We start from the raw sequence: 26,896 nt of genomic DNA on the forward strand, positions 1-26,896 counted from the left end.
CTGCTCTGGCACACAGTACCCCTGGAGGCTCTTAGCTGTAAAAACCTACCGATAGATAGGCTTGTTCATGCGCAGTCCCCATGTAGGACTGCACGGAAGATTGATGATGAACAAAGGTTTATACATCTCACATCTTGCTGGACTGTTATATTGTGGGACACACAATTTGGAAAGCCCAAAGGCTAGATAGTAAATTCATCCTCTTGAGGCAAGAAGGCAAGGGCTGACTGCAGAAAGGGACGAACTTCCAAGGAAGGATTATAAATTCTCAAAACATGGGGGGAATGCTCTCTTCTTTAATGCTCTCCTCTCTTCAATGGCTACAAGCCAATGAAGGACTAAACTTATTAAACTACTATTGTAAGCTGTGTTGAAGCAAGAGGAAAGGGATATAAATGCTTTAATAAATAAATATATAATAAATAAATATTCACCTAGAGATGCCATCTTGACCATGTGTCCAGGAGCAATGGGAGAAGTCTAAGAACTAAGGTAAATTCTGCAGCTTCAAGAATTACCAGTTGTAACTGGTTTGCAAGCCTAGTTACATAAAGTAGCTGGTGAATGATACTCTAAGTTGCCATTTGGCTCCCTTCCTTCCTTAGCTATTCCATCTGGGTACATCAGAAGACAGACAAGACACATAGCAGAGTTGAATCAGATTTAAGGGGGAATACAACTCCATCCAGAAGACCAGGTATGTAATCTAGGGATATGTTTGAATCCAGCTCTGCTAGCTGAAAATTAGGCTGGTTTGTTCACTGTAGCTATTGCTGGTCACAGGCATGTCTTGGTTACATTCAAACAAGATTACTGTAACACAGTCTTCATGGTACTGCCTTTGATGAATGGAAGTTGTAACTGGTTCAGAGGGCAAATGTTTTAATTGGAGCCCATCACACAGATCTCATTTTACCAGTTTTATACCAGATGTGCCGGTAACTGATTTAAACAAGTCCAACTCAAAATTCTGTGGGTGACTTTAAATAGTTTAACACCAGCTTCCTGAAGTACCGCTGGCTGCCCAAGGTTAAAAACTGCTGGCACCTTTCCTGGTCTGCCTGAGATGAGACTCATGGACATACAATACCTTTCTTGGGGGGTGAGGTAGCTTCCCAGGTTTTAGAAGTTCTTGCCTCAGAAAACTGAAAATATACAGTATGGACTTAGCTAAATTATACTCCCTTTTGTACCAATATGTGAGAATTCAACAACTTCACAGCATTTGCAAACAAACATTAAAAAGGTGACTTTATTCATAATCAGATCACAGACATTAAATAATTTCCTATTTCAACAAAACCAACAGCCAGCATCTAAGAACCATAAAGCTAATCTGATCTGATTTGATATTCATACAGTGTTTAACATCCAGGTTTGTAAATGAGAATTTTGTCACATCTAGACAGCATATATGATATCGGCTTGTCACTATTTCTGCTAGCTTTTAGAGCACTGAAATAGTCAGTATGCCAAGTATATATATATATTCTTTCTTTGCACTTCTCCTCTATTTATAAATCCATATATAGATTTTTAAAGTGTTAAGAAGTGGAACCAACAGGTAATTTGCATAACTCAAATCTAAGAAACTGATAACCTCAAGGTTAGGAGATACAAGGGAAATTGGTTTCACTGTGTTTGCACTGACAATGAAGAAGGTTGTCAAATCTGGCAGATATCACCTGACAGCTTCGTTACAAAGTGATGGAATAGAAGGGGTGAAAGAAATCTTAGACCCTTTTGCAGGTGAAAAGAACTTATTAGGCTTATCACAGCACATCTGCTGTTGGCAGAACACGGCATAACTAAGCTTGGAGGGAGAATGCTTGACCCTGACTCTGAACTTCTATTTCTTTCACAAAATTTATACCTCACTTTTCTGTCCTCATAATGATTACAAAGGTGGCTAACAAATTAAAACATACATGATAGAATAACATCCTAAAACTAAACCAAGAAGAAACACATCACTATAGAAAACATATAAAAACAACAATCACAACACTGGGCAGGAAGGAAGGATCAAGGAAACACTAAATGAAACAAAAAAGTTTCAACTTGCTGATAAAAGATGGCAATAGAAGGGAACACATTTGTCTCCCTGAGAAGAAGTTCCACAGTTTTGGTAGTATGACCCTCTCCTGGGCTGCCATCTGCCTAATCTCAGAAGATGGGAGGCACCCGAAGCAGGGCCTCAGAAGGTTACCATAGTGGTCAGGTAGATTCATAAGGAAGTAGGCAGTATTTCAGGAATGTTGGTCCCTAAATACATAGGGCTCTACTGGTCAACATCAGCGCCTTGAATTGTGCCTGGAAACAGATTGGGAACTATTGGCCAATGCTGGAGTGATATGGTCCCTACACTCCAGTCAACATCCTGGCTGCAGCATTCTGCACCAACTGAAGTTTCTGAACACATTGCAAGCTAGGGTCGCCAGCTTCCAGGTGGGGTCTGAAGATCTCCCACTTTTACTACTGATCTCCAGCTGGCAAAGATCAGCTCCCCTGGAAAAAATGGCTGCTTTGAAGGGTGAACTCTATGGCACTGTACCATGCTGAGCTCCTCCCCCCCCCCCTTCCCAAACTTGGCTCTCTCTTGGATCCACTCCCAAAGTCTCTAGGTATTTTCCAACACAGACCTGGCAACCCTAATGCAAACACAGCTCCATGAAGAGCACGCTATATTAATCTAATCTAGGTTTTACAGAAATATAAAGAGCATGTGCTCTTTATATCTCTGGCAAACACTATAGATAACCTTCCATGCAAAGCAGCATGGAAAAATAAAAGTTAAATCCATTGTCTTTTTCATACACACACACACACACACACACACATACAGGCCTCGGATTCAGTGGGAGCTCACAGGAGCACAGCACATGAACCTTTCTGAGAGTTCCACCTCCTTGTCCATTGAATAGTAGGTGCAGCTGCATAACAATCCCTGGATGAGCTCCATCACTTATTTTTCTACAAAATGACCTGTGTGTGTGTGTATATATATATATGTGTGTGTGTGTGTGTCTATAACCTGCACTTTCCCAAATGGGCTCTGAGTGGGTTACAACAGTCAATAATACAAAGTTAAAATCAAATATATATAATAAAACAATATACAATTTAAAAGCAATATAACAGTCTAAACACAAACTCCAGTTCTGCAGTTAGTGGTATCAGCTGTCTCCACTTCTCCCATACATCCCCCAGCTGGTATAAGATAAATGGGTCAACAGATTTATTTCATCAGGGTCCCTGGCAGCAGGGAGGCCACAGATTAACATAGGGGGACGGAAAATGGCATGCATACAGCCAAAGTTCAGTTCCCAGCAGCTCACAGATAATAAGACTAGGCAAGACCTCTGACAGAGCCCAGAGCAGTTACTGACAGCTGGAGTAGATAATAAGGCACTAGTGGCACTGATGGGCTGATTTTGTGTAAACTAGATTTATGCATTATCGCAATCAGGCTTTTTAGTGGAATATTTCACAATAAATTGTTTGAAACAGAAGTTATAATTCTCATTTGATTCACAGCAATGAACATACCTGGCATAACAAGTCTTTTCTTCCTGATTTTGCTATCTAGACTGTCATGCTGTCTTGATAACTTGAGACACTCCTGCAACATTATGGCAGCACTTCAGTGGGATTTAAATGTTACTTTGGAGAAAGGGCAGAGACTCAGGATATACAGTCCATTTATAGGAAGTCAATGGAACAGCTACAGATAAGTGATTTGTGGATTACATTTTTAACTCTTGAGATCAGAACAGTTAACTGAATTAGGAGACATCTTTTGCTTGATCTAGATATGCCTCCATTTGAACAGAACTAAGCTCTACTGCAAAATCCCTGCATATTCTTCTCCCAGAGCCTGCTGCTCTAATATAAAGCAGGAGTGAATGGCCTAGTACAGAGACTGCCCAGCTATCCATTTATTTTATTGGTTTTCAAAACAAAGCAAGGTTTTGGCAACTGGTCCATAAAAGAGAGAAAGCACTATTATTCAATAGAACAAATTGTAACAATTTGAATCATCTTTCTGTGTAATTTATACCTTATTCTGCACATTTACCTCAGCAATGTTTGCAGTAAAAAATGGTACTCAGTGAAGGGGGGAAGATGTGAGAAATCCAGACGTTTTACACCAACGCTCTTCTGAGCATACTCCAAAAGCCCACAAAACAAGCTGAAGTGAAAGCGATTTATCAGTGTGACTAGATTAAATTTCCTCAAAGTAAAGATTATTAATCTGGGAGGTTGTTTTCCCAGGATGAATGACTTCAGCACTTTCTCTTCCAGCAGACATTTAAACAGTCTTTTTGTTAAAACAGAGAGTGTTTTAAACACCCAGCTCATCACTTCTTGAAACAAATAGCTCTGCTTTCCTCAGAGCCTTATAATGAAAAAGGACCAAACCATTACCATACAGAAGCAGAAAACACTTGCGAGTAAACAAAGCAATTACATATATTTTTAGAATACAATTGCCACCCAGATGAAAGATGTGGCACTAAGAACTTGTTCCAAAGAGTGTGGTGTGTCCATGCATTTCAGGGCAGATCAAGATGGGTAGCTGTATTTGTCTGTCTGTAGCGGTAGAAAAGAGCAAAAGTCCAGTAGCACTCTTGCTCTTTTCTACTTTTGGAGGGTGGGTGGGTGGGTAGAACAGGATCTTACATTACAGTTATTTGTATGTCAAATGACATTACATTTTGCTTCGTGCTGCTCCTTTTGGGTGCAGCCTTGATTGTCCTTTCTTTTAGAGGTGCACACAAATTGATTTGTTTTGCCTCAATTTGATTGCAGTGATAACTTTTTGTAATTCACTTACAGATGCAGTTAATTGCTGGCTTTGATTTCAAAAAGCCATGATTGTGTGAGAGAAATAATTTTAGCGTCCAACTGAAAACAGGGCAGTAATTAATAAATCTGTGGACAGATAAAGTATTGAAAGTGTTGAATGATCGCTTCTGAAAATAGCAGTGGGTATAGACGAGAATGAAAAAAATCAGAAAGCTGATGGGTTGGGTGAATTCAAAACAAAGCAAGCAAAATTCCTGTGATGCAATGGCATTTCCCTGCTTTTTCCATACCAGTTTGCCAGACATCATAAAAACTGTTCCAGAAGTCCAAAGGTCTCTCTTGAACAATGCAAAAATGATTTTTTTTTTCTGGGGGGTGGGGAGCTGAAGGAAAAAATGGTAGAAGTATCTTTGGTCACACAGAAGACCCTTCAGATTCTAGGAAATGAAAGAAGCAAAAGGGCAATGGAAGCAACAGAAGGATCTCAGTGGGGTGGGTGACTGACAAATATGATCTTCAAGCAGAGGCATGGGCAGCCATCTCCTGAAGAGACTTCAGATTTGGATTTCCTCAACCAAAGTCTTAGTATAGCTAGCCTAAGATGATTTCCAAATGTATGAATCTATGAAATTTATGATAATGGAAGGAAGTTATAGGTTAAGTAACAGGGTGAGGAAACAAGATAGAAAGATAGCAATGCAATTGATAGAAAAAGGAATACCACTTGTTTTGGGAGCATGAGAGCTTATTGTCACGAGCAAGACCAGGAAATGGTGATGAAATTACCATTCCCTGTTGTGGGAGGAAGCAGCCATCTCCTAGGAAGAGGCATAAGGAGATATTCTATGAAGGGATAAATCCTCATAGTGTCTACTTTATTTTTAAAGTTAATGATCATTGTCAGAGATGATACCACAGACATTTTGAGTCTGCAGACGCCTTTGAAAATCTGACACAAGGTGGTGGCTGCTGCCGGAGGTGGAGGTTACACAATGTTGGAGAGTGAGGTTACACATAACTCTAATAGCAAGTCTTCAAAATTACAGGTAGAAGCAAAGTTTAGCAAGATGCCTCTTAATTTGCACAGCTGATCAGATCTCCAGGAATCTTTGGGAATCTTAAACATTTTTTATGTCAGACTATGAACTGTATCTCTCATTCCTGTTCTACAAGGAGATAATTAAGTGCAGGGTTTCATGAGAATTTTTTGGTTCCTGTCACAACAAGTAGTTAGTGAGGCTTGGATGGAAAGTTTCATTGGACAGTATATACAGAAACAGCCTACCTCAGGTCATCATGACATGAATTTCTCTTAGGGATGCCATATCCACCCCCTAGTAATGGATGGCAGGGGGGGGGGGACTTAGTGGATAATTAGGGGGCCTTTGTTGGCTACACACTGATGTTGCCAGTAACTCACTGATGTCACTTCTTGTATGCACTAGATGTCACTTCCTGTATGCACCAGAAGTGGCATCAGTCCATTGCCAGTGATGCTCTGACATTTGAGAAAAACTCTGTTGTTTAACCAAATGCCACAGTATCCCCTGCTGACCCCTGGGTCCATGGGGAATGATGTCAGTATGCCAGGATGCTGCTGATGTCCCTCTAGTTTTCATACCTCCACTGGCTAACTGACTTGTAGTAGGGAGTGCTTGCTGAGGGCAGGGGCCTGACATCCCTAATTGCTTTCGGTTAAAAAAAAACAAACACTGCTGAGATGGAGACCAGACTGCATTTCTCAGCTGGATACAGCCACACAGAGACATGGGAGTGGTTGGGGTCATAATGAGATTTTTTGAACAGTGTATATGTGTATGTTTCTGACTTCTGAAATAGTAACTGGGAGGGGGGGAGTCACATGAGATAGAGGCCTGTTCTGGTTCTCTGTAGTTAGATCACTGCATTGTATGCATGCAGCATACATATTATTAGCAGGAGTGAGACAGTGTACATGATATATGAAATATAAATACCTTTTCTCAGAATACCAGTTGAATTCTGAAGTAGCCATCTAGGAATTCTCATCTTGAAAGTGACAGTTCTATACAATAGACTCTTGCCATTTGCATCTGTGTCTTGTGAAATGATGAGGGTCTATTGTATCAGCTTTTTCAATTATTTAAATGTTTTATCTGCAACTGAGCAACTATGTTTTTGTGACAGACACCAGTTCGGTGCCCTTAAAGACAGTGGGTAAAGTAGTACAATTTTTTCCCAAGGCTTATTATTTTTGTTCAGCAGCACAATATATACAACAGGGGGAAGAATCTTAAACTAATTCCAAATTGTTCCAGCTTGAAAATTCACTTTAAAAGGTAATTAATGGATGGTTGAGAGTTCATCTTGAAGGCGTCAGGATTTCAACAATATTTCAAGATTCAAGGCAAGCACCAGGCCAAACTGGTTATTCTTGCTTAAGTGCATCTATCAATCCACTTTAAAATGTCAAATGTGCTGAGCTGGGACATATAGAGAGGCAGCCTGTACTTCAAAAGACTCCACACATCTGGGTAAATCAGAAGTGACAGCATTTAGAAACAGGAAGAAGGAGATAAAAGTGGAATGGAATTTTGGATGAGAGAGACCATTCAGCACTACCACAGGTGTTTAATGCCTTTAATTACAGGTGATTTCCATAAAAAAATAAAAGGTCGGAACAGTCTGACCTAAACCAGTGGTATGATTTAAAATGTAATTAAGTTACCGTGTGATAAATGATGGCCTTAAACGTTATGGCATGAAAGGAATGGCAGAATTATTAAGAATCCTTTGGCTGTTTCTAATCAAGTATTGATTGCTTTGCCCCAAAGGAGCACAACTAATGACAGAGGCTCATTGATCAGATATAACTTACTTCTCCCTTTCAATAAGAGTTTAATAGGGGATCTGTTCTGGAAAAAATGGATGATTCTCTTTTTGTCTGGCTTCAGATTGTCTGCTCTGTCTGAAAGGCTGACAAAGCAGAGCAAGTATAAAGAAAAGCTAGAGGAGTTTTATCAGCCTAATCTAGGAGCCGTGATAAAACCCAGTGCATAATGGAAGAGTCATCACTGCTTCAAAAGGCAGTGGTTAGCTTTTGGAGGACAAATCTTGTGCCACTTGCGAGCCTGTTTCTTCTCCATTTTTTTGTTTGTTTGAAGTAGGCAGCACCGAAGCAAAGCAAAATGATACTACAAAATGAGGTCAATGTGTTGTTTTTAATTTTTTTTAAAAAAATACAATCAAACCAATGTAATGCTACAGCCACACACTGTTGTTTAAAGAGAAATAAATAATAATAAAACCATAGAGTTGGAAGGCACCTCCAGGGTCATCCAGTCCAACCCCCTGCACAATGCAGGGAATTCACAACTATCTTCCCCCGCATCCCTAGTGACCCCTGCTCCATGCCCAGAAAATGGCAAAAACGCCCCCCTCCAGGATCCCTGGCCAAAGTAGCCTGGAGACAAATTGCTGCTGACCCCAAAGTGGCAATCAGTATTTCCTTGGATATGTAAGAAAGGGCCATGAGAATTAAGCACATATGCAAGCCTTTCTGCCCTCCTTTCTGTGATCTGCCTAAGTTCACAGAATCAGCATTGCTATCAAATGGCCACTAGCCTCTAAAAACCTCCAAAGAAGGAAACCCCACCACCTCCTAAGGAAGCCTGTTCCACTGAGGAAACACTCTGTCAGGAAGTTCTTCCTCATGTTTAGCTGACAACTCCTTTGATTTAATTTCAACCCATTGGTTCTGGTCCAACCTTATGAGGCAACAGAAAATAACTCTGTACCATCCCCTATATGACAGCCCTTCATGTACAAGATCGTGATTATATCTCCTCTCAGTCATCTCCACTCCAGTCTAAACATGCCCAGTTCCTTCAACCTTTCCTCATAGAATTTGGTCACCAGACCCCTCATCGTCTTTGTTTACCTTCCTCTGGACATGTTCCAGCTTCTCTGTATCCTCCTTAAATTGTGGTGCTCAAAACTGAATACAATACTCTAGGTGAAGACTAGCCAGAACAGAGCTGATACAGCCCCAAATTGCATTTGCCCTTTTAGCTACTGCATCACATTGCTGTCTCATGTTAAGTGTATGTTCCACTAAGACCCCTAGATCCTTTTCACACATGGCAAGACAAGTCTCCCTCATCCTATAACTATGCATTTGATTTTTCCTACCTAAAAGCAGAATTTTAAATTTATCCCCTTTAAAAATTAATTTTGTTTTAGCCCAGTTTTCCAGCCTGTCAAGATCATCTTGTATTCTGATTCTGTCTTCTAATGCATTTGCTACCCCTTCCAATTTAGTATCATCTGCAAATTTAATAAGCATCCCCTCTATTCCTTCATCCAAATAATTCATAAAGACAAACAAGGTGCAAACTCTGCAAGGTGCAAGTAAGGGCCAGCTGAAGTGAATGATTCCAGGGGTCAATTTGGTGAACAATCATGAGGTGTACACTATTTATTTATTATTATTTATTACATTTGATTTATAGTCCTTCCTCCCCTGTAAACAGGGCTCAGGGCAGGGAACAACATTTTTGATAATACAATTTACAACCTGTTAAAATTAATAAACCAAATTTTAAATAGTTTAAAAATTAACTAGTAGTTACAGAATGGTGTATAAAGAAACATACATTTGTATCCTATCCCCATAAGGGGAAAAAGAGGAAGGAGCCACAATGGATGGAAACCTGTTGCTGTCCTCAAGTGTAACCCTGGCAGAACATCTCTTGTCTTGCAAGCCCTGCGGAACTGCATTAGGTCCTGCAGGGCTCAGTCGTCATTCAGTAGAGAATTCTACCAGAGCCCTGGCTCTGACTGAGGACAGCTGGATGCTCTTTGGGCCAAAGATCACCAGTAAGTTCTTCTCTCTTGAGTGAAATGCTCTTTGGGGGATATACAAGGAGAGGTGGTCCCGTTATTCTCGAGCATTATTCTCTAGTCATAATGTGACTACATGAGTATGTATCAGTGGTCACTGAACCAATCTTTTCCTCTGAAGGAAATTTTTATTGTTCCATGTATGTATATTAGTATGTTTTTGCAGTAATTTTATCTGGGAAGGACAAATAATGGCCAAATGGAGATCCTTAATTGGAAGAGATCTGATGGTTTTAAAAAAATGAAACAACAGTATGGCATTGCCAGTATTGAAAGCTTCATGTTGAAAGCTCTGTTTTAGATCTAGGTAGCCATGATTAGAAGTGAACCTGTTGACTGTAACCCTTGCTGTGGAATGGGTTAGGTAGATAAAGCATGCAAAAGGAATTGAGGGTTGATTTCCTCTGCCTTGGCATGAGGGAGGGGAAGAATCAGTAACAGTTCTCAAGCATGTGAACCAGTACTGCACAACGAATAAGATTTCAAAAATAAGTAATTTAATCCAAGGAAACAACAGTTGAGGGAAGGGAGTTACTAACTCCTAAAATACTATTCCAGAAATTTTAGCTGCAACTTTGTTTCTGAGCAAAATCCAGATGGCTTGTTTTAACCTATAAAGCCCTAACCAACCCGGCAGTGACCCAATATTCTATTCCATTAACTTCCAAGATCTAAAAAAGCCCACCATCATATTTACAACTTACATTTATTTCAGTATAATTCATAGAGACAGTGGGAGATAGAGGGAGAGACAGTGGCTCAGTGGTAGAGCATCTTCTTGGGAAGCAGAAGGTCCCAGGTTCAATCCCTGGCATCTCCAAAAAAAGGGTCCAAGCAAATAGGTGTGAAAAACCTCAGTTTGAGACCCTGGAGAGCCGCTGCCAGTCTGAGAAGACAATACTGACTTTGATGGACCGAGGGTCTGATTCAGTATAAGGCAGCTTCATATGTTCATAAGGAAATTCTAAATTATTTCACTATTGAGCAGCCACTGTAGGTAAATTGGAAGCTCTTAAAATAGTGTGATTAACTGACTAGATACTTAAGAAGAGGTCGTGGTGGTAGAAAGAGCTCCAAGGACATAAACAGTACCTCAGATCAGAACCTTTAAGCTTGTTAGAAAGCCCAAGGTATGAAGCTGATGTCATCAGTACTGAAAACAATGATATATATTTTATCTGTTCTTCTTGATTGTGCTCCAGTGTCTTTTATATTAACAGATTTGTGACTTCATATTAAGTCCAGCGTCTTTTATACTAACAGATTTGTGATAGCTATCAAAATCTGTCATTAACTCCATGAATAAGGATGGTCTCAGGGTATAAATTCCAGGTATAATTATGCTAACTCAAAGTTGTTTGAGCAAATGTGACAATGAGATTTTTAAAATTATGAATATTATGAGTAGTGCTTGAGAGTGTAGGCCACAGTCAACTGAGTCCAGTGCAAAGTACTTCTGCACTCTGGTTCAGATTCATGTGGTTCTGGAGGATGTGGTTTTGTAATTTTGTATGAATGCTTTTGTATGAATGTGAAGAAATATCAGTGCTTACCTCCATTATCTTTTAGGTGTAGAGCTATCTTGGTATCATCTGGAAAAAAGAAATTCAAGGGTATTAGACCATGGAACTATATGTAAGAATGTGATATAATGCTTTATTAGCAATTTTTATTATTTCCAATATATGCAGTGTTTGTTTGCAAATTCACCATAGGCTACGGTTCAATAAGTACCGTATTTCTGTGCTACAAACAAAAAGCAATTTAATCTGCTCTGACAGTTCTGGCATTCTTTCAAAAACATCCCAGGAAATTTAGTTCTCAAAGCAACTAGGTATTTTTCAAAGGACTGCCTATAAAGCCACAAATCCAATGATTCCATGGGGCAAATTGTGAAAGTTATATGGATTTAGTACTGCCTTTAACAGGAAGTCTTTAGCTGGTCTGATTCTAAACCTAGAGTTCAGTGAGATTCCCTCCTTTCTCACCCCAATGAAAATAAGCATATCTGAACTATTCCACAGTAGTAAAAAAGAAAACCTTCAGAGATCAATATAGCTGAACACTAGAGCTGAACTGATTTGGCTGTGTACAGGATAAGTACTCTTCCCGGAAACCTCTACCCTAAAAACAAAACAAAAATCCAATGATTTGAGGAGGGGTGAACAGGGATAGAACAGTTTGTCCATTGTGCAGGGTCACAGTGGAAGCTGCAGTCAGTGTACTATATCTTCTCAACCTTTGTTCTAACATGGCAAGCAAAGAAAGCCTCATAGCTTGGGAGTGATAGCCCAGAAGCAGGTCCCAGTTAGCATGGATGCAGAACAAAGTTGCACTTACCTGTAACTATTGTTCATCGAGTATCTTCTGAGCAGGCACACATTGGGACTGCTCACGAGAAGCCCTGCCACTGGCTAGGCCTTTACAGCTAAAAGCTTCCAGGGGACACGGAGCACCAGAGCCAGAAGTTTGTTTGTACCCAGGGACCATGTACTCCTGCACAGCAGTGCCCCCTTAACCTCAAAACCTCTAGTGCCACTGAAGCCAGAGCATGCAGTGGGGCAAGAGGGAGGATATGTTCGCCTGCGTAGAAGATACTCGATGAACAATAGTTGCAGATAAGTGTAACTTTGTTTTCATCATCTATTTTCTGTGCAGTCCCACACAGAAATTCTAGCAAGCTACTTACCAGGCAGTGTGGCATGTTCTTCTCACTTGAACAGTGAATTAAGAACTGCCTTGCCCACTTGAGCCTCATGTCTTGCCTGCAGATCCAAACTATAGTGATATACAAATGTGTCTGCCAACGACCTGGTGGTAGCTCTGCAGATCTGTCAAAGGCACTCCATACAGGAAACCTGTGGAATCCTACTGGAATTGGCATGAATGTTCCATAGGCATGGCAATCCGGCCCTATCATAACGCTCCATAATGGCCTTGACAATCTGTGAAACACCAGGGTTCTCTTGAGGTAAAATAATACCAGGAGCTCTAATCCTTGACAGGTCTCGAGGACAAGAGTGCAATGACTCAACAATCAGTCCTTGGAATCAGCCACCAGTAACCAATACTCGAAGGGAATATATGGCTATCCTAGATATGGAGATAAACAATAACTGGGGCTAAACTCTTAGAAAATACCCTGGGTGCAGTGGCTAGACCAAAGAGAAGGACAGTGTGCTGGAAAACTAGTTCCCCGCATGAAAAATGTAAGAACTTGCAACATGGAGATTGGATTGAAATATGAAAATAGGCATCTTTCAAATCAATAATGATGAACAATTAAATTTTAATAACTGCAAAATCAAAAGAATGGACACCATACAGAACTTAGAAACATGAAGAAAAATCTTTAATTATCTGAGGTCTAAAATAGGAATCCTATCTTTCTCATCTACTAGAAACCCTCCAATGCCTGAGACACCATAACCTCCTTTATGGTGGCCTTGTCAATACAACAAGGTAAAAGCCTGGGCGAGACCCAAAGGTGCTTGGTTGGATCCCTTTAAAATTAAAGAGCAAGAGGGAATAGACAAATTCCAGTCTGTAACCAACTCTAACTATGGACAAAACCCACTAATCGGTGGTAACAGCCTCCCGGGCTGTAGAAAACTGAGCTATTTTGTTCTTGAACTTAACAAGGGCAGGCAAGTATTCTAGTCAGAAGGATGATTTCTGGGATGAAGTTGCCTCTCTGGAAGACTGGAATCCTTATGCCTATGGTAATCCTATCATGGGGTAAATGGCTTAGGGGTAGGATACTGAGACCCCAAGGGCCAGAAAAGCAGTAGTCACTCTGATATGCATGTAAGGGCTGTTTCATGAATGATCTCTGCTTAAACTGGGATGTGAACAATTGTGAGACTCCTAGTGAGTTAGAGGTCTGCTTGTTCTTCTTTATCAGGGAAAATATCTCATCTGTCTTGGAAAAGAAGAGAGTGGGATCTTCAAAAGGTAAGTCCTCAACTTTAAACCTGGTCTCCATAGGCAAGACCATTGATCTTAATCATGCTTGGTGCCTGAGTAGAATGGAGTGTGCCCTGGACCATGCAGCCAAATCCACAGAATACCATCCCTCATTGATTTGCTGCTTTGAAAGTTTAATGGCTTCCATATGCAGAACTTTAGCAAGGAAAAGACTTGTCTTCTAGCAGGAGTTCCAGGGACAGAAGAATCTTCTCCCTTAAGAAGAGTTGATGACCATAATGATTTCATAGTTATCAATTTTGAAACCTAAGGCTGCTGAAGAATATGTAGCTGAAGACTCCAAAAACGTATTTCCTTTGGTGGGAAAATAAAGGAACTCAGGGTAAGGGGGGGCACTGCTGCAAAGGACCATGGAAGGAAGCAGGAATAAGCTTCTGGCTTTGGCATGCAGCACCCCCTGGAAGATTTTAGCTGTAAAGAGATATCCAATGCCAGGCCTGATCATGTGCAGTTTCCTTGTAGGACTGCACAGAAGATCGATGATGAATGTATGCTTTTATTTTGCCCATGTGTGGCTCATACAACTTAGCACACTGCTGCTATATTTATTCTCAGTGATGAAGCTATGTAGTCAATCCAGATTCGTTACCTATTATCATGATGCTACACCATTCAGGACATGTTCCTTAACTAGCAGGAAACATACAGTGGGAAAAAGAAATGGAACTTAAGAAGCCACACAGTGACATCCTAAGCAGAGTTAACACTTTCCTAAGCTCATGAACTTCAATGGACTTACAAGACTGTAGCTCTGCTTAGGGTGGCACTAATAAAGATGGAAAATACAGCATCTGTGAACAAAGGGGAAAAAGTACACTTGGGGTTTTGGGATATGGCATTTGACAGCCATAAAACCCCTTTTTGCTCCCCAAAATTTTCTGTGTAGAGATTTAATACAAAGCATTACTTGCTGTAGGGGAAAAAAATCAATAGCTCAGCCAATTACTTGAACTTGGCACACAACATATAACATTTGTCTTTCTCGCAACTAGCATAAATCCTCTAAGTATATCTTTATCTGTATGACTTTTTGAGACTCTCAAAATTAGCTGTTATTTGGCATCACAGTACAAGCTACCTGTTTATGTCTCCAATACACAGGCTACCAATTCTGAACTCTCTCTGTTTCCAGATTTCAATTATGACTTGTCGATTTGAGCAGCCAGCAACCAGTGGCATTATTAGCAGAGGGCTACTGGGAATTAAAGCTCAAAAGCTTGCACTGAGAGCTCTTAAAGCATTCTTTCCATGTTGCTGCACTGAAAGTCCTCTGCATTAGAGACTTCCATTAGCTAATGTGTTTGGGGCACTATAAAGTTTAACCTGTTAGCAGCCTGAAACACTATTGAGAGAATCCCTTAAAACGGGTAAATTTAAGCTCTTGACATCTCACCGCAATCTAGCATGGAATTCTTTTTATTCCTTTAATGTAGCATTAATTCTCAGTTATATAAGTAAGAAAAAAACCACATGAGACAGTTCCAGTGTAATTCTAAACAGAGTTACATAGAAAGTTATATTGGAGACCAATGAGCTTAGATGGAACTCTGTTCAGGCTTGTGCTGTTGCACAAACAGGTTATGATTGGGGCTCCCACATTATGAATTACGCAAATGGATGGAATGGCCTGGCTGAGGAGGTCAGTGTCAAGCATCGGTATTTCGAATAATCAAGCTTTTGTTTAAATCAAAGACTTGCTTCATTGATAATCCAATACTTGCTCCAAGGAATGATACACCTTGGAAATCATACAGAGTTTCACACAGCATAGAATCTTAAAGGTTACTTCAAAGACAAAGTTGTAGATAACTCAAAAGCGTAACATACAGATGTGAATTGCATATAGGGTTCAAAGGGTACTATCAACTATCCATTTGGTCACTACAACATCTACTAGTTCCCACACGTTCCTGACTCGGGGGAGAGGCATTTGCTTTACAATGACAAGGTTACTTGCATATTCTAAACCCTTGAGAATTATTAGGTAGATAAAAAGGGGTTTTTTGGAGAAGAGCCTCTATGTCCAGAGAAAATAAAACAGTGAGAAGAAGGGGGAAGGGTGGATATAGGAAATCAGAAATAGCATGCTGGACAGTCAGGAAAGTTCATGTGATGGTTAGCCATTGCCTTTCCCAGTCATTGACACTACTTCCAGCAAGCTGGGTACTCATTTTACTGACCTTGGAAGGATGGAAGGCTGAGTTAGCCTTGAGCCAGCTACCTAAACCCAGCTTCTGCTAGGATCCAATTCAGATCATAAGCAGAGCTCTGTCTGCAGTACTGCACCTTACCACTCTACACCATGCTGGCTGGGGCTGATGGGAGTTGTAGGCAAAAAACATCTGGAGAGCTACCGTTGGCCACCCCTGATATAGAAGGTAACTTTACAGTTGATTCCTGTCTTTTCCATCATGGTTGATGTTGAGGAAGCAGGTGAAGACCATCTTGCTTAGGTGTGCTAATAGACAGGGCTAAACCGGATGGTAGCTGACATTACAGATTATGTCATTTCCTAAACAAACTGATTTTCTTTTTGTAATTTTAGGTCTCTTTTTTCACTGTATGTCTTAGTATTGTAAACCAATTTGAGGATTGTAAACCAATGGCTAACCAGCTGGTCAAAAAGGTATTTTTATGTCTTTTTCATTTTACATAATAAAAAGGTGGAATATCTGTTTTAATAAATGAACAAATAAATAAAACATAGCCATCATATCTGTTGAGAATGACAGTATAGTCTTATTTTTACACTTCCTTAATTGGGCTTTTTAAAGCATTAAAAGAAATGGACAGAGGATAACAAGGGCTCAAATCAACTAAATCTTATTAAGAATAATAGGATTAGTAACAATTTCAAAATTACTAAAAATAATAGAAAAGCTTACTTCACAATATTGAATGAAGGTTTTAACTTTGAATTACTACCAGCGCAATCCTATGCAGATTAATATTAATTGGTTTAGACTGAAGTAACTCTGCAAAGTATTGCATTGTACTTCTAGTCCTTTATAATGTTATTTCTCCGACTATATTTATTTATTTTATTTATTTATTTTTTTACTTCCATATACTGCCCTCCCCCCAGAAGGCTCAGGGCAGTGAACAACATTATTTAAAACACAGTTTCACAGGCATATATAAAATTGTCAAGTGTGATGGGGCATAATGAATATAGCATCAATGTTCTGGTGTCTTTGAACGAGCTTTTAACAGGTACTGGGAAAACAAACTGAAACCATATTTGGATATATTTTTAGAACCCAACAGCTGATTGGAAGATATTTATCAAGGAAAGCCAGGGTGGCAAGGAACATCTTGGTGGAGGATGTTAAACAGCCTCACACAATGGATTTATTACATGACTTACGCTGAAATGTTAATTTAACAATTTAGGTAAGAGTGCAATCCTATGATACTCTGCATAAGCTTGCACTGTAAATTGCATAGATTTTAGTGTTCCAGATGCCTCTTACACTTTCTTTTGTCTGATGTGTATTACCATAGTACTAAGTTTAAAAAACACAGGTAGTTGTGAGGAAAGTTGTTTGGGAAAAAGATACAGTTTTGTATCATAAGAATTACTTATAGATCATGTTTTCACATGTCCAAAGCTCATACAACCTTTCCAGCCTTAGAAAGTTTACAACTATAGACAATACATTCCTGTTTAAACTTACCTTCTGTGGGCAGGCTAGTTGGCAGATGTGATGTTGTCACTCCTTTGGTAGTAGTTAAAACCCTGAATCTCATTGTAGTTTGCTGTATAGCAACAGTGGTGTGAGAAGGCATTTCAGTTGTGTCTACATTCTTCTCACAAATCTTATCTTTCGACTACAGAGGGATAAACAAACAAGAAAAGAGAAAATCGGTTCTCAATGGAAGCCATTTGTCTTAGACATACAGAGATCTAAAGTAAGCACAAAATGTCAGACTAGAGTGAATGAAAATGGAAACATTAAATCATGAATGTTTTATTTAAAAACCAAGTTGGACAACTTTCTGATTTGATTTTTAAAAAGTAGCATTGATATCTCAAAGATGGCTGAGGACAGATTCCTCAGTGGGGGAAGAAAAGATTCTCTTCTCTGTGCACATTCAGATATATTATTATTTCAAGAATTGCAATCAGGCACTGAAAACAAGTTCAAGGGCTGAGGCCTGGTGTGCCCTGGGTAAAATCAAACCTTGACAGCTTCTGCTGAAATCACTCATACGTTAGGTTTTTCACTAAACTTTTTATGTTGTTTCTATGCAGTGACTATGCATATGCTTGCTAGTAAGATTTCAGGCTGGAGTCTAATGCAAATGACAGTTCATGATCTGTGACAGTTCCTGACAGCTTCCCTTGGCAGGTGCAAACCAGTTCTGTCCAGAGGACTTGTGCTTAAGCAGAATGACTCAGAACTGTGTGCTGATTTGTGCTTGTATATAGATATGTGTATATAACTGAGGAGAGCTTGTACAGTGTATCCTCTGCTATCGTTATGTATTGTCTGGCGAAGCACTTTGACCAGTGTATACCAGAACAACTATAACTTGTATATCTGTAAATAAATGTATATAGTTAGCACAAGCTAGCGTGCTGTATATTCTTAAGCCTCTCGAACCCAGAGCATACCAGCGAATACGCCAACATATACTACTTTCATGTCATGCATAAGTAATAAAATGTGCTGAGGTGTATCCAATGACTTCCTTCTGCTAAGTGAGGACAGACACTTTGATGTGAGTAGATTCCTCATGTAGCAGAAGCAAGTTACTGAATCCAAATAATATTGCTAAACAGAAAGCTTATCTATGAAATAATCTTTATACATAACTGTGGCATACACCCAAGGCTATATAATAAAGTTGCCAGGTCATAGGCTCTCGCCAGAGGAAGGTGGGAGTGCGCTTTCCAGGAGTATGTGTGTGGGAGGGAATAGCAATGTCACAGTGTGTGATGCCCCTGGCATGATGACATCACTCCCACATGATGTCATCACATTGAGGACATCACACTGGGTCATGGTTGTTGAGGGCAGGGCTTCCTCTACTGGCCAGCTGAGGCCTGGAGCTGCAAAATCAGGGGATTCCCCTGCTCCCACCTGGGGGCTGGCAACCCTAAACAGGTTTCCATGCTTGGGTAACATATCTGAATTCAGACTTCATGCACAAAACGAACTAGCAGGGAAGAAGACACTTGCACCCAAGATCAAGTATTTGTGACAGAGGTATAGCACTGCCACACAGTTCCTCAACCTTGTCAACAGTATCTAGTTCTTTTTTCCTTCATTTGATCAGTTATCTCTAAATCATGGCCAAGATCTAAGAAATTTAATGGTCCCAGCTTGTAACTAAGGTCATGAACACAGGCAAAAGAATACTACCTCTTCAGGACAGCCATTGTCAACCCAGTCTTGCCGGTGACGATCAAATCCACTGGAACACCTTTAAATGGTGAAAGAAATTAAACAGGCCAGTTGCAAATGAAAAAATGTATTGGTTGGGTAAAAATGGAAGGGGGAGGGGGAAACAAGCAAGCAAGAAATAATTAAGGTTTTTTTGCTTTTAAATCTGTATGATCAATAGAGTATTCACTTATATTCAAGCCAAAATGATTAATGCTTTCTATAAGGAAATTTGTACTAATTTTCATGATTAGCCAATTTGAGATGTCAATTTTTTTTTGCTTTGGATAGTTAATAACTTCACTGTGTTACAAAGCAGGAGCTTAAGACTTGATCCCAAACATGCAGATTTAAGTCAATTATAATTTATTCTGTCCATGCCTCCCCTTCCCCTCCATATTCCCTGTATTCATACTACTAGGAATGTTATGTATCAAGTGGTACAGCTTTCTTCATCAGAATTCTTTATCAGAATAGGTGATCAGAGAGACATCCATAAATGTTTGATCAATGCATGCCACATTATAGGCAAGAAGTCATCCAAAACAGTCTGTTTTTTCCTTTAACTTGCATTGCAAAAATGGAGGTTGCTCCTAAACTTTTACCTCGATTAACTAAAAATTAATGAGGTTTTCCACTCAAAAATGTAATTTTATGACATGTAATTAACATATTGCAAAGCGGCTGGCAGATTATTCTTTAATTATTCCCACAGGGCATCTAACTACAAAAGTATTGTCATTAATAGTTTCAAGATGACCTGCGAATGTAGAAGGCAAAGTGCTACAACTCTTAGGTACCAAATGTACAACAAAATTAAACTCAGCTTAATTGCAATATGTTGCACAACTTTAAACCTCTCATGGAAGCACTACATTGAGAGAAGAGACCAAACAAGGGTGGAACATCAGCCTCATACTTTTTAAAGAAAATCAAATGCCAGTGTAGCTCGGTAGTTAAAGCATTGGACTAAGATCTGGGAGATCAAGGTTTGAATCCCCACTTTGCCATGGAAGCTTGCTGCATTGGGTCAATCAAGCACTCTCAGCCTAACCTTTCTCACAGGACTATTGTAAAGATAAAATTGAAGGAGAAATGATGTTATAAGCTGCTCTATGGCACCACATCCTTGACGCACAAACTGTGCCCTGCAAAGGCTCTAGCTCCAAAAATCCAGGCATTTCCCAACTTGGATTTGGCAACACTATCACTTTACAATATCTGTCAGATTTCAGTTTAGAAGACTTAAACCAAAATTTCCTGTGTGGACACACTGATGTTGCAATTGTACATTGTACAGTAATTCCTAAATATGTAGCTGAACATAAAGGATTCCCAACAAGCCATGCAGCAAGATGAGAGGCCATTATCAAACAAGCCATGTCATTGTACAGAATCCAGATATCTTAATAATTGATGCAAAAAAAAATGAAAACTTGGTATATAAATGTTGCTGATTACCAAAAATAAAAATATAGAACAGGCAAATATTTATTGGGAGCAACTGAGCTATGGAATAAAAAAATGCCAATCTGGGAGTTTATGAAGGTTAGTTTTGGTATAAGGTCTACCACTATGCAGGTTGGATGTGATGCACTGTGGACTGGCTTCTGGGAAAAAGGAAGGGCTCCATAAATTGTAATGAGGAAGGATTCCGCTCATATTTATTGTATTGAATGCTAAACTCAAAGGGAGAACTTTTAACAGTTTATCGTGCATGTATTGTATGCAGAATGAGCACCAAGCTTAAAAATGTGGATGACTTAACAGTTCCAACCTAAGCAGCATCATCCTTCTAAATCCATTGGGGTCAATTGACTTAAAATGATGTAACTTTGTAAACAGATGAAAAATATACAATTAACAGTGTGATCTTATGAAGAGTTACTCCTGTCTAAATCACCAGGGTTAGACAAAGTAACCCTGTATTTCATTACAGTGTAAGGTGGCAATCCTTTAAGCTTTTTAAAATTTAAATTTAGCCTTATTTAAAACACTTCTTTCCTGTCTGCACAAATCAAGGCAGTTTTCTGCACTAATGAAGCAAGCAATCTTTGATCAGTGTATACTGACACTGTATGGGAGGAAGTGAAATAAGCCTTATTAGAAATGTATGGAACAAGGAATCTAAATTCTTTTGCTCTAAGGAAAGTAAAAAGGTAGGTTTATTTGATACTTCCAGTTGATGCACCAGCAAACTGAAGTAATTCTATCTGGAAAAACTGCTTTACCAGAATCCAGATATCTTAACATTTGATGCCAAAAAGGCTATCTGGGAAGAATTTCCAAGGCATATGTCAAAGATCCATCAATTACAGAGTATATAATCAACTGCTGCATCCCCCAAATTATGACTCTGCAAGCTATCATTACAATGTGTTTCCTGCTTAGAACACAACATTTAATAAGGCTTTCATTTACTGGCATGAAAATAATTCCCCATTGCCATGAACATACCATAGCAGATTTGATTAGTTATGCCATTTGTACCATCTGTCAACACAGCCGTTTTATAACAACTTCATTCTCTAAGGATGACCCAAGTCTGCTCCTAGTGAAGCAATTAACAAACCACATTCTAGGACATGAGAACAAGAACCTCATTTAAGAAAAGGAGTGGGGGGCTGAGAATCCTGTTGACATGGAACACAGCAATGTGATTTTAGGAGTCCCAGGAGTGTTTACAGACACAATAGTGATGATTTGACTTGGTCAATTGTTCTTGATAGAGGACCACAGGGGACCAAGCAGGGTTTTTCCATCTTGGCAAATGCAAAAGATAGGGTAGGGGAAGCATCTCAAAGCCTATTATTAGGTGTAATTTGTCTCCATTTTGGATGCAGTAAAACACCAAAAGTGGTTGTCCATTTACTATCCTGATTGAAAGTTTAATTTTTTTTTTTAAAAAAAATATTTCTCATTTGGAGGTGACAAATGAATTCAAAACTGCCAGTCCAAAAAAGCTCAGCTTCTTCTGAATATACTGACCTCAGGAGGATACACTTGGGAAAATCAGTAACATGGACAACGGCAACCAAAAAGAGCAAATGAAGATTTCCAAATGCTGGGTATTGTTTAATGGTCAGTGGTGATTTATTTACTTTGCATATATTGAGTTTTTTAAACTTATGACTGCTTTAACTATGTATTACTGTTTTAACTTGCAGTGATTATTGTTAACTTCCTTATAACTATTCAGGCTGAGAGGCAGGATACAAATATTTAAAATGACGACAAACAAGCTTTAAGTTGGGCTGTTTCTTGTGAAAAATTTCAAATGAATCTTGTTTATATTGAGACTAATGCTTTTTTTTTAAAGAGGGCAGCGATGCCTTTAACATTGGTACAAACAGCAAAAACCCAACAGTGTGAAGAGTCCCTCAGATGCCAAAAAGCTGCTCCTGTTCTATTCTTGCCCAACATACAACTGAGAAAGGCAACAGACTGTGAAAAAGACAGCAACCCTGTTTAGACATCACAGAAAGAAACAATTCACAAAATGGAAGAGTAATCTGCTTACCCTTTGTGAAATAAATGTAATAGCCTCTATCCCTTTCATAGAGTAATTAAAATGTGGAATCTGCTGCCAGATGATGTAGTGATGGCCACAGGAACAGTTTTCAACAAGGATTAGACAGATTCATGGAGGATAGATCTTATCAGGGGCTGCTAGCCATAGTGATGATTGAGGGAAACCTCCGTACTCAGAGATACTAAACTTCTGAATTCCAGAGCCAGCAGGCAACATCAGGGGAAGGTCTTGGCCTTTATGCCCTACTGTTAGCCCTCTAGAGGAACAAGTTGGCTGCTGTATAAGACTAAACAGACCACTGGTCTGATCCAGCAGGGCTCTTCTTATTTTCTTATCTGCTGTGAAGTTCCTTCCAATCCCAACTTTATTTGAAATCCAGCCAAAGAACACAAAGATGCTGGCAGGGAAAGACATCAGTCTGTGAGCCTGTAGCTACAGCCTCCTGGTAGGACTGTGCTATGGAGTTCAGAAACAAGAAAAACTTGTATTGAGAAGCACCAGAGAAATAAAGGGACTTTTAAACAGAGTCGCTCACTTTAGACCAGGAAAGACTGATGGTGGAGCAGCAAATAATCAGTATTCATTAGTTCATACCAACATGTGAACTGACAGCAGGATGCAAAGAAACCTGTTGGAATTCTTGTGACTGGAAATATTTGAAATAGTTTTTATTTCCCTATTCAGAGGGGCATATTTTACTGGGAGATAGAAATTTCAATGAGGCCCATGAAAGAACGAGAAAGTTTTTCAAGTCATCTAACAATCTAACAATATACTAAGCTATAGTTCTAGAATGATCAAATTAAAGATTTATTTGGATAAGCATCTTTAAAAAAATACAACAAAACTCTGACCTTAAATGCTGTTTGCTGTCATGGTAAACCAGAATGAGGAAACCTCTTTTTAAACTAGAGAAAACAGTAAACAGTTTATTTTGTATAAATAGTGCGGCACTACAGTTCTGAATCAGCTATATGGCAGAAGACTAAGAGGACAAGTGATTGACACAGGCAATGTATCACCAACACAGCATTCTAAAGAAACTGGCCAGTCAAAACCAGCTAAGTTGGCACAGAGCTTTGGGAGGATACCAAAATTCAAATTCATTGTATGATCAAAGACCAGCATAAATAGACTACTACAAAAAACACCAGGTTAAAATTTTTAGTAAAAATAGCACAAAATTAAAACAGACAATAATATAAATAGACAGCAATATAAATGGGTGGTATTCATATAAACGCTGATAACGAAAGCAACAGACATATTGTACAGGCTGTTGCACAAAATTCTGCAACACAGGCTGTTGTTGTTGGATTTCCATCTTTTAGAAGTAGCCTAACATATTTGGAACTTGTTCTTCCATGTATTCTATTGATCAAAGGGGTGATGGTCTTAATGCAAGCATCTTGATAGAATAATGTGATCTACAGTCTCAGTTTCACCTTCATTGCAGGGGCAAAGCCTTTTCCCATAGGGAATTCTATTAAATTGCCCATCTAAATAGCAGACGAGAGTGCAGCACACCTGTGACTATGCACCTCCAAGGGGGACAGGGGAGGATACCAGAAGGAACTGAAAAGTTAGAAGACATTCTTGCAGTCTGCTCACAGACTGAAGCTGAAGCTAGAAACTTTACTGACTGTGTTAGGAGAGCTCTGGGAAGAAGAGCTTGCAGCCAGTGACTTCCTACTTCTTACCAGCAAGCACAAAAGCCTTGCCCCTTCAAGCCCAATTCTCACCTCTTCTCAGCTGAAGCTTCCTCATTTATTTCCCTCATTAAATTCTTACTGCTATTAACCACATGTCACTACTAGTTGCCTGAACCCAATGGGTAGATAATAGAAGTTCCAGCCCTTAAGTCCCTTCAGCATTTCTCAGAGTTTATCACCAGAGGCACATTACTAATCTGTATTGATATTACATACTCTTAGTGCACATTTATTGATTAAATATTGATATCCTGCTTTTCCTTGGATCAAGGAAACTTACAAATCAACAATTAAAAATGTCACAACTTGAAATGTACAAAATAAGCCCCCAAATAACATCTGATACTTGCAAATTGTACTCCACAAAAAGTCTTGGAAAATAAAATGGCTTTTCAGTGCCTCCTGAAGATTTCTAAAGACTGCACCTTCAGGTGGCTTAAAAAATAAAGAAGCCATTCAAACCAGTGTTGTCAACTTACTGCATACATGGAAAGCATAAATAAATTGGAAAGGATGAACAAAAACATAACAAAAATAAAACTCTTCTTCTGCTGATTTAATTAACACAGACAAGCAACAAGCCAAGGGCTTGGCTGAAGGTCCCATGACAGATGGCATCCCTAGAGCTTGGATGATATGGGCTCTAAGTTCAAGACTATTGGATTTCCGCCCCCCTCCAGGTCACGTTTGTCTTCAGATGAATGCAAAGTCAAATTAAAGTGAACACACAGCAAAAACAGTCAAATGCTGATTACTGATGAATTATAGAAGAGCAGGGGCTCATCAGTTTTCTCATTAGCACTCATTAGTCCAAGAGGTTGGGAAGCAAATGGTTTAATTACTGCTATATGCAACACAGACTCTGGAGGAGTCAGAGACAAAGCACATCTAAGACTGTTTCTCGTGAAATGTTTTGTACTTGGTGTGGATACCAGCATATAAAACAACCCTGTGAACTTTGCATGGTATCCATGTGCATGAATAACCACATTTCTCATATAAATATAAGGATTCAGGTGCCTTTCAAAGTTATTTCTTTGTGCATATTTATTTCTTTCCACTTCAATATATATATATAAACACACCTTCCAGAACTGGTGACAAATATTTGTATTGGTTTCTAGGTAATTCTACCCAAATAGTATATGGTTAGAGTACGTGGTAGTCTCTGGAGACCTGTGCACTGTGTGTTCACTTTACTTTCACTTTTCATTCATCAGATCCTCATTTTGTCATGAAGCTTGATGACTACAGTTTGCCATACTCTGTGGGGTATAGAAATCTCTGTACTCAGTTTCTATACTCTGTGGGGTATAGAAATCTCCCAGAATTACAGCTGGTATACAGACAACAGAGATAAATTCCTCTGAAGGGGAAAAAGAAGGACCTGGATAACTACTGACCTGTCAACTTGACATTTATACCTGGGAAAGTTTTAGAACAAATCATCAAACACTCAGTCCTTGAGTATTTAGAAAGGACAGCTGTGATTACTAAGAGCCAGCATGAGTTTCTCAAAAACAAGTCATGTCAGACTAACCTGATCACTTTTTTGGGGGGAGAAAGTTACCACTTGCTGGATTGGGGGAATGCTGTAGACATAGTTTATTTTCGTTTTAGTAAGGCTTTTGATAAGGTTCTATGTAATATTCTTGCTGATAAGTTGGTAAAATGTGGTTTGGATCCTGTTACAAAGGTCTGATTGCAGCCTACAGTCATGAAAAAAAAAAGATTGGTTTTATCATCTTCCCCTCTCAGATTGAGAGTTATCTTATTGGATGAAGAGGAATCTGGCAGTTCAAATTTACATGTCGAGTCCTCCATGTTGAATCCCTGGTCTGCCACTGAAAGTGAAAGTAGTCCCTCAGCATATTGTAGTTAATCCCTCTAGGACCCAGGGTCTGATTCAGTATAAGGCAACTCCTAAGATGGTCACCATTCCCACCTCTTTCTCCTGCCTGAAGGCCTTCTAGCCTGAGGGAAAGAAAGGGGTCGTACTACCCAGGGACAATACAGGGAAGTGAGGGGGGAATTTTTCTTGGCTGTTTGCCCACCAGGTTCCCTTTACAAATGAATAAAATCTGGGGCCAAGACATACGAAAAGGGAAAATGCTGGATAGGTGCCCAAAACACAACCCTACCTTACTAGCAGGGTGCAACTAGCCTGGACCTCCACCAGCTCTAAAGAAACCATCTACACCAGGAGTAAAGAGATCCTTGGTTTCTGGGCTGTTGCTTGGGTGATGCTGCTCTAGAGACTGCTGCTGACTCTACTGCTGTCCTATGCATCCTTGTAAGTGTAAGATCACAAAGGAACTGGCTGGGAGGGATGCCAGTGGCAAGAGTAGGAGTTGGCAAAGGTCCAGGATCACCCAAGAATCAGCCTGCTTTCTCAGTGGCGGAGAAAGAGTGAGATATCAGAGAGGCTTGGGTAGCTAGCTACCTTCCTGTTTGGTTCCCTGGTTGCCTTGACTTCTTTTTTCTTATCAGGTTCTTCAAGCTCAAGCCAACTTGTCCTGCTTTGAGGGCAGAGCAGGTAAGACCAGGAAACCAAAGGATAAGCCTCTCCCTTCCAGGATCAAGTT

General features: G+C 39.5%; 1 protein-coding gene across 1 annotated transcript in view; it reads right to left on the reverse strand.

Moving 5' to 3' along the window:
- Window positions 1-26,896, reverse strand: part of PLXDC2 (plexin domain containing 2) — a 346,041-nt gene that overhangs the window by 21,014 nt on the left and 298,131 nt on the right. Inside the window, exons 10-12 of the mRNA XM_060248395.1 lie at window positions 19,047-19,107; window positions 17,355-17,508; window positions 11,244-11,282 (exon numbers count right to left, since the gene is read on the reverse strand). Coding sequence (XP_060104378.1) covers window positions 11,244-11,282; window positions 17,355-17,508; window positions 19,047-19,107 — 254 coding nt within the window. The remainder of the gene's footprint in view (window positions 1-11,243; window positions 11,283-17,354; window positions 17,509-19,046; window positions 19,108-26,896) is intronic.

The sequence above is a fragment of the Heteronotia binoei genome, chromosome 10 (genome assembly GCF_032191835.1).
Source record: "Heteronotia binoei isolate CCM8104 ecotype False Entrance Well chromosome 10, APGP_CSIRO_Hbin_v1, whole genome shotgun sequence".
Taxonomy (NCBI): domain Eukaryota; kingdom Metazoa; phylum Chordata; class Lepidosauria; order Squamata; family Gekkonidae; genus Heteronotia; species Heteronotia binoei.